This window comes from Coregonus clupeaformis, chromosome 29 (genome assembly GCF_020615455.1).
Source record: "Coregonus clupeaformis isolate EN_2021a chromosome 29, ASM2061545v1, whole genome shotgun sequence".
In the NCBI taxonomy this organism is placed as follows: domain Eukaryota; kingdom Metazoa; phylum Chordata; class Actinopteri; order Salmoniformes; family Salmonidae; genus Coregonus; species Coregonus clupeaformis.
Genome location: NC_059220.1, coordinates 42,391,128 through 42,404,536, shown reverse-complemented (window position 1 = coordinate 42,404,536; position 13,409 = coordinate 42,391,128). Strand labels below are relative to the sequence as shown.

At 44.0% G+C, this 13,409-nt stretch overlaps 1 protein-coding gene across 1 annotated transcript in view; it reads right to left on the bottom strand.

Moving 5' to 3' along the window:
- Positions 1–13,409, bottom strand: part of LOC121544495 — a 96,530-nt gene that overhangs the window by 27,395 nt on the left and 55,726 nt on the right. The window contains exons 2-3 of the mRNA XM_045208974.1: positions 8,315–8,321; positions 5,285–5,492 (exon numbers count right to left, since the gene is read on the bottom strand). Coding sequence (XP_045064909.1) covers positions 5,285–5,492; positions 8,315–8,321 — 215 coding nt within the window. The remainder of the gene's footprint in view (positions 1–5,284; positions 5,493–8,314; positions 8,322–13,409) is intronic.

The window sequence follows — 13,409 nt, the reverse complement described above, 5'->3', positions numbered from 1 at the left end:
CGTTCCCCCACGGACCAGAAGCTCCATCCTGTGGCCTTTTTCTCCAGGAGATTGACCCCTGCTGAGAAGAACTACGACGTGGGTAACCGGGAGTTGCTTGCTGTCAAGTTGGCGTTGGAGGAGTGGAGGCACTGGCTAGACGGAGCAGAGCAACCCTTCATAGTCTGGACAGACCACAAGAACCTGGCTTACATCCAGTCATCCAAGAGGCTGAACTCCCGTCAGGCCAGATGGGCTCTGTTCTTCAGCAGGTTCAAGTTTATTTTAACATATCGTCCTGGCACACGTAATGTCAAGCCTGATGCTCTCTCTCGCCAGTTTACGGACAATGAAGACTTCAGCAATCCTGAACCTGTTCTGCCCGCTTCCTGTTTGGTGGCGGCTGTTCACTGGGAAATCGAGTCCCTAGTCCGATCGGCACAAGAGTTGGAACCTGGACCGGCCGATGGCCCCCCCGACCTTCTCTATGTTCCCGCAGCCGTGCGGCCGCAAGTGCTCAACTGGATCCACACCTCACGATTCTCCTGCCACCCTGGTATGAACCGTACACTGTCGCTACTTAAGAGGCACTTTTGGTGGCCATCCGCCGAGGCTGACGTCCGGGAGTACGTGGCGGCCTGTTCCATCTGTGCCCAAAATAAGGCTTCCCACAGGGCTCCTTCGGGCCTGCTGCGGCCTCTCCCAGTCCCGAGTCGTCCTTGGTCTCACGTGGCCTTGGACTTCGTCACTGGACTTCCTATGTCTGAGGGTAATGACACCATACTCACCATCGTGGACAGATTCTCTAAATCTGCCCATTTTGTTGCATTACCAAAATTACCGTCTGCCAGTGAGACAGCCGACCTCTTTGTCCTACATGTATTCCGTCCCCATGGAATACCTGTGGACATAGTGTCCGATAGAGGTCCACAGTTCATTTCTCGGGTATGGAAGGAGTTTTGTTCGGCTCTGGGTGCCTCTGTCAGTCTCTCATCAGGTTTCCATCCCCAGTCCAATGGCCAGACTGAGAGGACCAATCAGGACCTGGAGGCTGCTCTACGCTGTGTGACATCCCAGAACCCGTCCACCTGGGCCAAACATCTCCCGTGGGTCGAATATGCCCACAATTCCCTCACCTCATCTGCCACCGGCCTCTCACCCTTTTGAGGCGGCTTTGGGGTACCAACCGCCATTGTTCCCGTCTCAAGAAAAGGAGTTAGCCGTCCCGTCAGTTCAGGATAACCTTCGTCGCTGCCGCAAGGTGTGGGTGGACACCCGTGAGGCCCTTCTACGGACAGCAGAGCGTAACAAGAGGGTGGCGGACAGGCACAGGGTAGTCGCTCCCCAGTTCCAGCCTGGTCAGCGAGTCTGGCTCTCCTCCAGCAACATCCCCCTGCGCACTGACTCCCGTAAGCTGTCGCCCCGGTATTTGGGTCCTTTCGAGATCGACTCCATCATCAACCCTTCGGCTGTTCGGTTGAAGCTTCCCCAGGCCATGAGAGTCCATCCTACATTTCACGTGTCCCAGCTGAAGCTGGTCTCCTCCAGCCCTTTGTGTCCGCCTGTGGATCCCCCTCCGCCACCGCGTATTGGACGACCATCCAGCCTACACGGTGCGGAGACTGCTGGACGTCCGGAGGCGTGGTAGAGGGCTTCAGTACCTGGTGGACTGGGAGGGATACGGTCCCGAGGAGAGGTCCTGGATTCCCCGACGATTTATACTGGATCCGCAGCTGGTGGCTGACTTCCATAGGGACCACCCTGACAAGCCGGGTGGGTCGCCGGGTGGTGCCCGTTGAGGGGGGGTACTGTTACGGTTCGGCACTGTTGGTCCGGTTCCCGCTTGTTTCCCTTTTCCTTTTTCCCCTGTGTGTGTGTGTTGTCTGTGTCTGTCTCCCCCTGCTGTGCAGCCCAGTCAGAGGATCTAGGTCAGGGGCGTGGCCATTCTCTCTCATGCTCCGTTACTTCCAGCTGCGGCTCATTGTCATCAATCAACCAGCAGTTATCTACCCGGGCTGGACACCTCTCCAGCGCCAGTTCGTTCCTACACTACCTGTGGTAACTTGGCCCCGTACAGCAATCTCAGTCTAGTTGTTACTATCTCAGCATTATAGTTGTTTCTGCCACGTTTTGTAACCTGTCTCTCCTTCGACCAGATCCCGTCTGTTCCTGCTGCCTGCCTACCTGCCATTCCCACGCCGCAACCTGCTCATCTGTTGTCTGATATCCTCGTCATCCAGCTCTCCGGACTACTGGCTCTCCCCCCCACTCAGCTCCTACCCCGGTCTGAAGCTATTCCACCCTGAACTGTTTCTCTCTGCCAATTCACGCTGAATAAACGACATCCTAATTCACCCTCTGTTGTCCGTGTGTCCGTCTCTGCACCTGAGTCCCCCACCAAGCCTAATAGGTTGTGTCACTGCCTGGTATGGCAACTGCTCGGCCTCCGACTGCAAGGCACTACAGAGGGTAGTGCGTGCGGCCCAGTACATCACTGGGGCCAAGCTTCCTGCCATCCAGGACCTCTATACCAGGCGGTGTCAGAGGAAGGCCCTAAACATTGTCAAAGACTCCAGCCACCCTAGTCATAGACTGTTCTCTCTGCTACCGCACGGCAAGCGGTACCGGAGCGCCAAGTCTAGGTCCAAGAGGCTTCTAAACAGCTTCTACCCCGAAGCCATAAGACTCCTGAACATCTAATCAAATGGCTACCAAGACTATTTGCATTGCCCCCCCTCTCTCTCTTTTATGCTGCTGCTACTCTCTGTTTATTATCTATGCATAGTCACTTTAATAACTCTACCTACATGTACCTATTACCTCAATTACCTCAACTAACTGGTGCCCCCGCACATTGACTCAATACCGGTATCCCCTTTATATAGCCTCGCTATTGTTATTTTACTGCTGCTCTTTAATTATTTGTTACTTTGATTTCTTATTATTTTTGTATTTAATGTTTTTTTGGTATTTTATTTGGTATTCTTTCTTAAAATTGCATTGTTGGCTTGTAAGCATTTCACCGTAAGGTCTACACCTGTTGTATTCGGCGCATGTGACAAATAAAATATGATTTGATATCTGGTTTACTGTACTATACTGTATAGTAATACTTTTTGGATGTGAAGCCTAGCCTCACAATGGAAGCATGGAAAAACACATTTCATGTGATGAAAGCAGAATTTGAATTCCTTTCATATTTTTTAGGAGAGAAAATTGGCGGAAAATGCATAACTCGTGAATGAGCTGAGGATTTTGGAAACATTTCATCGCCGGTCGAGGTGTGTTTCCCAGCACAAAACACTGTCTGGTCGGCTTCCAAAACATTAGTGGGCTTAATCGAATAAGCTGTTCTTCCACCTCCACTTTCCATTAGTTAAATCATTACTAGCATTAGGCTACTATCTCTTTTTCAGCACACAGTGCTTGCTGCATGTCATTATCACTTGCCCCGGTCTCATGGGGGTTTGGATACAAGCATTTGGAGATTAATTGTAAAAAATGTCTGATATAGAAGAAAAGACGGTGCGTTAGAAGTGAAGTGGATTTGGAGGTTATATTTCAGGGTGCTCAACAATGATTTATCTCATAACACGTTCTATATTTTGTATATATTTTTCTTTGTTTGCTGTCACAAAGTTAAATTGTAGGCCAAAAAACATAGGTATTGTAGGGAGAGACCGGGGACAGTTGTAACAGGATAAATAACTCCAATTAGAAGCCACTTAGAAAGGTGTTATTCAATGAGCCAATGCTTGGTTAGTGTCTCTACATGCATGCCTATGAAGATTTTGAAATTCATGAATCAAGTGATTATTGATCTGTGGAACATTCTCCATACTGTATCTAACATACAGAATATACTTTTTATCAGTAAGATAAGGTATTTTGATTAATATAGTTAATGACAATAATTATTGTTGTATTTTCTCACAAGCCTTTAATTAGTATACTTGAGATTAGTTGTAACACAGTGTTACAACTTACCTCTTACCTAAAATGTTATATTATATAGACACATTAAGATATTTACATAAATGTTGGCAGTGCAACTAAGATTACACCTTAGAAAAATTATGTTGAACGCTAATACAAAATATCATATTTAAATATATTGTGTCAATTTAGTGTATTTTTATCCAAATATCAGTTTCAAATCTCAACATTGTTGAATTACTACTCATTTTTACTATTAAAGACAATGTTACAACTGTCCCATATACCGTTTCAACTAACCCTGCTATTGGGGTTAATTGTAACATCAGGGTTTTTTCAGACTTAAGCCAGAATTGTGAAAACGGCACACTTAGCACAGTTCCTTAAACGGTACTATTAGTTAGCAGACAAATGTACATTTTGAAATCTCTACATCACAGTGTTAATGTAAATGTTTTACAATTGTCCCCCGTCTCACCGTAGTAATTGGGAATGTTAATTACTTTAAGTCAATATGGTAGCTCAGAAAATGTGACTTCTAAAAAATAAAAAAAACAATTTCTTTGTCTCTGGCGAAAGGAAAAGCCACAGGCTACATATGTACTTCTGTTGTAAATTACTTTCATTTTAATTATTACTGGCTTTCGATCTAGCCCTGCAGTAACACAGATGATTCAGCTAATTATGGTCCGGACTGAAGACCTTGATTAGTTGAATCAAGGCGTGTTCCTGCCTGCCTGACGACTCACCTTGAATTTAATTCCGCTGCTCTGTCGATCGCTACATACATTCAGTCTGAAACTGCCATCCTATAAGTATTTTGTGTGACTTCAAAATGAGGGACATTGTACAAAACAAATTAATCAGCGATTGGATCGACTCTAACCAATCAGAGTATCAAAGTTGATAACTTCATCATGTAGGCCGGCTCTGGCCAAACCCATCGGTTTCTGGGACCAATCAGAATGTCAGAATGTGTTCGCATTCTAGAAATCGTCGGGGAGGGAGACAAATCCAGAATAATCATGGAGAAGAAACATCAGTTGGCCAGAGCAATGTGGATGGGTAGCCAGGCAATGTTACTGCAGGGATAGGATCATAGACCATAGTTGGAGAACCAGGCATTAGATTATTCCTAATGCAGATTCAGTTGAAAATAGTCGATTGTCAATCCATTGACTCATTAGTATGAGGTGAAAGATGGCGTAGTCGCGCTTTGTTAGACACAGGCGTTTTGGTAAGAGACTAAAGATGGCGTAATGGGACTGACATGGAATAACGGGACTGACATGGAGTAACGGGACTGACATGGAGTAATGTGGCTGACATGGTGTACCGGGACTGACATGGTGTAACAGGGCTGACATACCTGCGTAGTTTGTCAGTGAATTTCTCCAACTCTTCTTGGGCTCGCCGGAGTTCCGTCTCCAGGTACTGACGGGTGGAGTCAAACTCCGACTCCACCATCTCTAGTTTGTGGGTGGTGTAGGACAGACGCTTGTGAAAATCATCCTTGTGATCATGTAGAGAACTAGACAGGAAGTAGAGTGACGGGCAGAAAGACAGGGTCAAAACAGCTCATGGTATCATGAGGTCTTAATTTAGGCTGTGCACAAACTGCTGAACATTCTTTATGAGGTAATTGAAGTTCATGACTGGACATAACGTACATTATATATTCTTGAACTAAACAACATTTCACACTCTTTTTGAAAAATAATATATTATATATTATCTACACATATGTAATCTACATATCAACTGTCTTCTGAATTGTGTTAAAGATACAAAACAACTACATTCATACTAATTGTTCACAGTACTGTTGCATAACCCGAACACAGTCAGACTTAGTAAGAGCAAAAGAGAGGTATGAAATTGAGATTTAAATCTAATTCAGCATGGTGTGAAAAGTCCCAGCCAAGGAAGGCCCGTGGGTATGTATTGATGGATGGAGGCTCGAGCGGTAACGATTTTCCATTGGCAGTCAGGGAACCGGGGCAGTTCACAATGTAATGGTGACTCCCATTACACACGTCTCCAGCGTGACATCACTGGCAAACCAGAAAGAGATTCTGATTCTATCGAGATACAATGCCGTAAGGGATTTGTGTTTGTGAGGAGAGGGATGTGAGTTGGTGAATATGTTTGGTCTTATAAAGTACTGTATGAATAGGGGAATACTGATAATTTTTTTCTGGAGAGTTTATTTTGGTAAATGAGAGAGAGAATGTGTGTGTGAGTGCTTGCGTGCGTGTGTGTGTGAGAGAATGGCATACCAAGAAAAAGAGAGGCTGGGAATAAAGGAGGTATGAAAGGGAACAAAGAACAGGGAGCAGTTTGATCTGGGGATTTAGAGGAGACTGATACAGCGCCTTGCAAAAGTATTCAGACCCCTAGGATTTCTTCATTTTATTGTGATACAAAGTGGGATCATTAAAAAATATATATATATAGTAGTTTGCATAAGTATTCCGCCCCTTTGTTTAGGCAAGCCTAAATCAGTTAATTAGTAAAATGTGGCTTAACAAATCACATAAGTTACATGGACTCATTCTGTGTGAAATAATAGGGGTTGACGTGATTTTTTTAAACAACTAAACCTCCTCTGTCTCCCATACATACAACATCTGTAAGGTCCCTCAGGCAAGTATTGAATTTCAAGCACAGATTCAATGACAAAGACCAGGGAGCTTTTCAAAAGCCTCATAAAGAAGGGCAGTGATTGGTAGATAGGTAACAATAACAAATCAGACATTGAATATTTCTTTAAGCATGGGCAAGTTAATAATTATGCTGTGAATTATGTATTAAACCACCCAGACACATCAAATATGCAGTCCTCCCTCTGAACTGAGCTGCAGGACAGGAATTAAACTGCTCAGGGATGTTACCATGAGGCCATTGGTGATTTTAAAACAGCAACAGAATTCAATGGCTGTGATGGGAGAAAACTGATGGATTGATCAACAACATTGTAGTGACTCCACAATAATGACCTAAATGACAGAGTGAAAAGAAGAATACAAATATACAGAATAAAACTATTCCAAAACATGATTATTTTATGTAACAAGGCACTAAAGTAATATTGCAAAGGAATACACTTTCTGACCTAAATGCAAAGCCTTATGTTTGGGACAAATCCAACACATCACTGAGTGATTATTTCCAAGCATGGTGGTGGCTGCATCATGCTATGGGTATGCTTGACATCGGCAAATACTGTGCAGTTTTTCAGGATAAAAAGAAACGGGATGGAGCTAAGCACAGGCAAAATCCTAGAGGAAAACCTGCTTCAGTCTGCTTTACTCCAGACTGGGAGAGGACTTCATCTTTCAGCAGGACAAATCTACACTGGAGATACTTACCAAGAAGACAGTGAATGTTCCTGAGTGGCGAAGTTACAGTTTTGACTTCAATCTGCTTGAAATTCTATGGCAAGACTTGAAAATTACTGTCTAGCCATGATCCCCAACATCTTGACAGAGCATGAAAATGTTGAAAAGAATATTGGGCAAATATTGCACAATCCAGGTGTGCAAAGCTCCTATAGACTTAACCAAGAAGACTCACAGCTGTAATTGATGCCAAAGGTGTTTCTAACATGTATTGACTCAGTGAGCTGAATACTTGCAACAACTATATTTTAGTTATTAGATTTTTATCAATACTTTGACATTAGTGTATTTTGTGTAGATTTTTTCTCTCAATAAAAATCAATTTTAATCCCACTTTGTAACACAATAACATGTGAAGAAATCTGAATACTTTTGCAAGGCACTGTAGACTCTGACTCAGAGACAGTACCCCTGTAGAGGTTCAATATCAAGCTGCCAGTGTCACACTGATCTCATGTCATGACAGTCCAGAGCCCAACTCCAAGGTAGGCCCATTTTAAGGGACCATGTGACTTTCTCACAGCCTGGTTGGCTACTGCAGAAACAGATTGACAAGGCTAACCAACCTCTAATATGAGAAATAGCATTAAAGACAGAGTACATTAGAATGATGTAGGACCAAGACTTGACTTGAGAAAAAGGTATCGTATAACTAGCTGTCCATCAAATGATTGCTGTCTGGTACACAAAGCTGCAGCGAGGTCGTAGCAGCTGCGCCGGTTAAGTAAGCACATTACGACTCTGCCAGTCTGGACTTCATGATACTGTACACCTTAGTGTGCTTATGTGTAGGTTAATGGTTGTGGGTTTAACCCCCCACTCAGAAACACTAGGGTCTAGGCTATCCCAAGACAATGTCTTTAAAAGCATCTCACTGACAGCAGTAATTGATGCCTTAAATTGGCGGGCTTAGTGCCATAGATTGAAGTACATGTCATGATAGCTCTTGGTCATAAAGTGATCACAGTTTTGTTGTATGTGTGGTTTGAAACACTTACTGGTATTCTGAAATTGGGAAATATCATAAAGAATATGCAGGGTAACATATAACACATCAGGTTTTGAAGGTTATATGTCTATAAGGCTATATAAGGTTATATGATATGTCTAAAAGTTTAAATGGAATACTGATGACTGAGAATGTCTGAGAAATTGGTACCATGAGATGGTAGTACAGGTGGTGTATAGTTGAAATGACATTTTGATTATTTTGGTAGTATTGAGACAAAAATGATTGGAATGGGTTCTCTAATGATTATGATCGATTCACATGATATCGATGGCATTTAGAAGTTAAACCACCCCTCTTACCTTATTTTCTGATGTTTGCAACCATTTCTCTGGGCTTTGAGGGCTGTTTTCCCAATATATATCTTTTTCATATTTTTCGCTTTGCATTCACTTTCATGTGTTTTCTAGTTGCTGATGACGCTGACGCAGTGTGATCTCTAACCCCAACCACTCAGGCCCTAAGTCTTGCCTGTGGAGTCAGGCAGCAAGCAGTTGTCTATCTGTGTTGACTGCTGACCCTGCCAACAGAGCACAGAAACAGCTTTGCAGATTCAAGTGTACATGTAATACATTACTACTATAGCTGGTATGTGCTGTGAATTCATGCAATCATTATTGAACAAACCCACATTCTTCATGGATGATATTGAGGAAGACCATCAGATGGCCTATGCTACAGTACAGTCATACGCTATGATTTTCTACAGTGGCCCCAATAGGTCACTTAATAAAGCTCCCCTTTCATGTCTCTCTGTTTGTCCCATTTAAAGTAACTGTCCAGTGTTTACAGATTTCTATTAAATATGACTTATAATTAATTACAATATGAGTGAAAAAGTATGTTGACACCTGCTTGTCGAACATCTCATTCCAAAATTATGGGCATTAATATGGAGAAGGTCCCCCCTTTGCTGCTATAACAGCCTCCACTCTTCGGGGGAGGCTTTCCACTAGATGTTGGAACATTGCTGCAGGAACTTGCTTCCATTCAGCTACAAGAGCGTTAGTGAGGTCGTCCACTGATGTTGGGTGATTAGGCCTGGCTCTCAGTCGGTATTCCAATTCACCCCAAAGGTGTTCGATGGGGTTGAGGTCAGGGCTCTGTGCAGGCCAGTCAAGTTCTTCCACACCGATCTCGACAAACCATTTATGTATGGACCTTGCTTTGTGCACGGGGCATTGTCATGCTGAAACAGGTTCCTTCCCCAAACTGTTGCCGTAACGTTGGAAGCACAGAAACGTCTAGAATGTCATTGTATGCTATAGCGTTAAGATTTCCCTTCACTGGAACTAAGGGGCCTAGCCCAAACAATCAAAACAGCCCCAGACCATTATTCCTCCTTCACCAAACTTTACAGGTAGTATTCTCCTGGCATCCACCAAACGCAGATTTGTCAGTCGGACTACCAGATGGTGAAGCATAATTCATCACTCCAGAGAACGCGTTTCCACTGCTCCAGAGCCGGCGGTGAGCTTTACACCAATCCAGCTGACGCTTGGCATTGCGCACGGGGATCTTAGGCTTGTGTGCGGCTGCTCAGCCATGGAAACCCATTTCATGAAGCTCACGGCGAACAGTTCTTGTGCTGACGTTGCATCCAGAGGCAGTTTGGAACTCGGTAGTGAGTGTTGCAACCGAAGACAGACAATTTTTACTTTGCATTTAGGCCAAAAAGTGTATTCCTTTGCTTTTTTTTGTATTACTTTAGTGCCTTGTTGCATACAAGAAGCATGCTTTGGAATAGTTTTATTCTGTATATTTTTCTTCTTCTTTTCACTCTGTCATTTAGGTCATTATTGTAGAGTCACTACAATGTTATTGATCCATCCTCAGTTTTCTCCCATCGGAGCCATTGAACTCTGTATCTGTTTTAAAATCACCAATGACTTCATGGTGACATCTCTAAGCGGTTTCCTTCCTGTCCTGCAGCTCAGTTCAGAAGGACGACTGTATCTTTGATGTGTCTGGGTGGTTTAATACATCATCCACAGCATAATTATTAACTTGACCATCCTTAAAGATATATTCAATATCTGATTTGTTATTGTTACCCATCTACTAATCACTACCCTTCTTTATGAGGCTTTCGAAAAGCTTCCTGGTCTTTGTAGTTGAATTTGTGCTTGAAATTCAATACTTGACTGAGGGACCTTACAGATGTACAGTGGCTTCGGAAAGTATTCAGACCCCTTTACTTTTTCCACATTTTGTTACGTTACAGCCTTATTCTAAAATTGATTAAATTGCTTTTTTTCCCTCATCAATCTACATATAATACCCCATAATGACAAAGCAAAAACAGGTTTTTAGAATTTTTGCTAATTTATTGGGTATGACGCTACAAGCTTGGCACACCTGTATTTGGAGAGTTTCTCCCAGCGTTGCTGCAGAGCTATTTTCAGGGGTCTCCAGAGATGTTCGACCGGGTTCCAGACCAGGCTCTGGCTGGGCCACTCAAGGACATTCAGAGACTTTTACATTTTTTTACATTTTAGTCATTTAGCAGACGCTCTTATCCAGAGCGACTTACAGTTAGTGAATACATATTTTTTTTATACTGGCCCCCCATGGGAATCGAACCCACAACCCTGGCGTTGCAAACGCCATGCTCTATCAACTAAGCTACATCCATGCCGGCCATTCCCTCCCCTACCCTGGACGACGCTGGGCCAATTGTGCGCCGCCCATGAGTCTCCCGGTCGCGGCCGGCTGCGACAGAGCCTGGATTCGAACCAGGATCTCTAGTGGCACAGTTAGCACTGCGATGCAGTGCCTTAGACCACTGCGCCACTCAGGAGACGTCCTGAAGCCACTCCTGCATTGTCTTGGCTGTATGCTTAAGGTCGTTGTCCTGTTGGAAGGTGAACCTTCGCCCCAGTCTGAGATCCTGAGCGCTCTGGAACAGGTTTTCATCAAGGATCTCTCTGAAAAACATCCCCACAGCATGATGCTGCCACCACCATGCTTCACCGTAGGGATGGTGCCAGGTTTTCTCCAGACATGATGCTTGGCATTCAGGCCAAAGTGTTCAATCTTGGTTTCATCAGACCAGAGAATCTTGTTTCTCATGGTCTGAGAGTCCTTTAGGTTTCTTTTGGCAAACGCCAAGAGGCCTGTCATGTGCCTTTTACTGAGGAGTGGCTCTGTCTGGTCACTGTACCATAAAGGCCTGATTGGAGTGCTGCAGAGAAGGTTGTCCTTCTGGAAGGTACTGAGTGACCATCAGGTTCTTGGTCACCTCCCTGACCAAAGCCCTTCTCCCCCGATTGCTCAGTTTGGCCGGGCGGCCATCTCTAGGAAGAGTCTTGGTGGTTCCAAACATCTTCCATTTAAGAATGATGGAGGCCACTGTGTTCTTGGGGACCTTCAATGCTGCAGACATTTTTTGCTCTGACATGCACTGTCAACTGTGGGACATTATATAGACAGGTGTGTGTGCCTTTTCAAATCATGTCCAATCAATTTAATTTACCACAGGTGGCCTCCAATCAAGTTGTAGAAACATCTGAAGGATGATCAATGGAAACAGGATGCACCTGAGCTCAATTTCGAGTCTCAGCAAAGGGGCTGAATACTTATGTAAATAAGGTATTTCTGTTTTTTATTTTTAATACATTTGCAAATATTGAATCCATTTTAGAATAAGGCTGTAACGTAACAAAATGTGGAAAAAGTCAAGGGGTCTGAATACTTTCCGAAGGCACTGTATTTGTGTATGTATGTATATTATACAGTATGTATGTACAGTGGGGGAAAAAAGTATTTAGTCAGCCACCAATTTTGCAAGTTCTCCCACTTAAAAAGATGAGAGAGGCCTGTCATTTTCATCATAGGTACACATCAACTATGACAGACAAAATGAGAAAAAAAAATCCAGAAAATCACATTGTAGGATTTTTAATGAATTTATTTGCAAATTATGGTGGAAAATAAGTATTTGGTCAATAACAAAAGTTTCTCAATACTTTGTTATATACCCTTTGTTGGCAATGACACAGGTCAAATGTTTTCTGTAAGTCTTCACAAGGTTTTCACACACTGTTGCTGGTATTTTGGCCCATTCCTCCATGCAGATCTCCTCTAGAGCAGTGATGTTTTGGGGCTGTCGCTGGGCAACACAGACTTTCAACTCCCTCCAAAGATTTTCTATGGGGTTGAGATCTGGAGACTGGCTAGGCCACTCCAGGACCTTGAAATGCTTCTTACGAAGCCACTCCTTCGTTGCCCGGGCGGTGTGTTTGGGATCATTGTCATGCTGAAAGACCCAGCCACGTTTCATCTTCAATGCCCTTGCTGATGGAAGGAGGTTTTCACTCAAAATCTCACGATACATGGCCCCATTCATTCTTTCCTTTACACGGATCAGTCGTCCTGGTCCCTTTGCAGAAAAACAGCCCCAAAGCATGATGTTTCCACCCCCATGCTTCACAGTAGGTATGGTGTTCTTTGGATGCAACTCAGCATTCTTTGTACTCCAAACACGACGAGTTGAGTTTTTACCAAAAAGTTCTATTTTTGTTTTCATCTGACCATATGACATTCTCCCAATCCTCTTCTGGATCATCCAAATGCACTCTAGCAAACTTCAGACGGGCCTGGACATGTACTGGCTTAAGCAGGGGGACACGTCTGGCACTGCAGGATTTGAGTCCCTGGAGGCGTAGTGTGTTACTGATGGTAGGCTTTGTTACTTTGGTCCCAGCTCTCTGCAGCTCATTCACTAGGTCCCCCCGTGTGGTTCTGGGATTTTTGTTCACCGTTCTTGTGATCATTTTGACCCCACGGGGTGAGATCTTGCGTGGAGCCCCAGATCGAGGGAGATTATCAGTGGTCTTGTATGTCTTCCATTTCCTAATAATTGCTCCCACAGTTGATTTCTTCAAACCAAGCTGCTTACCTATTGCAGATTCAGTCTTCCCAGCCTGGTGCAGGTCTACAATTTTGTTTCTGGTGTCCTTTGACAGCTCTTTGGTCTTGGCCATAGTGGAGTTTGGAGTGTGACTGTTTGAGGTTGTGGACAGGTGTCTTTTATACTGATAACAAGTTCAAACAGGTGCCATTAATACAGGTAACGAGTGGAG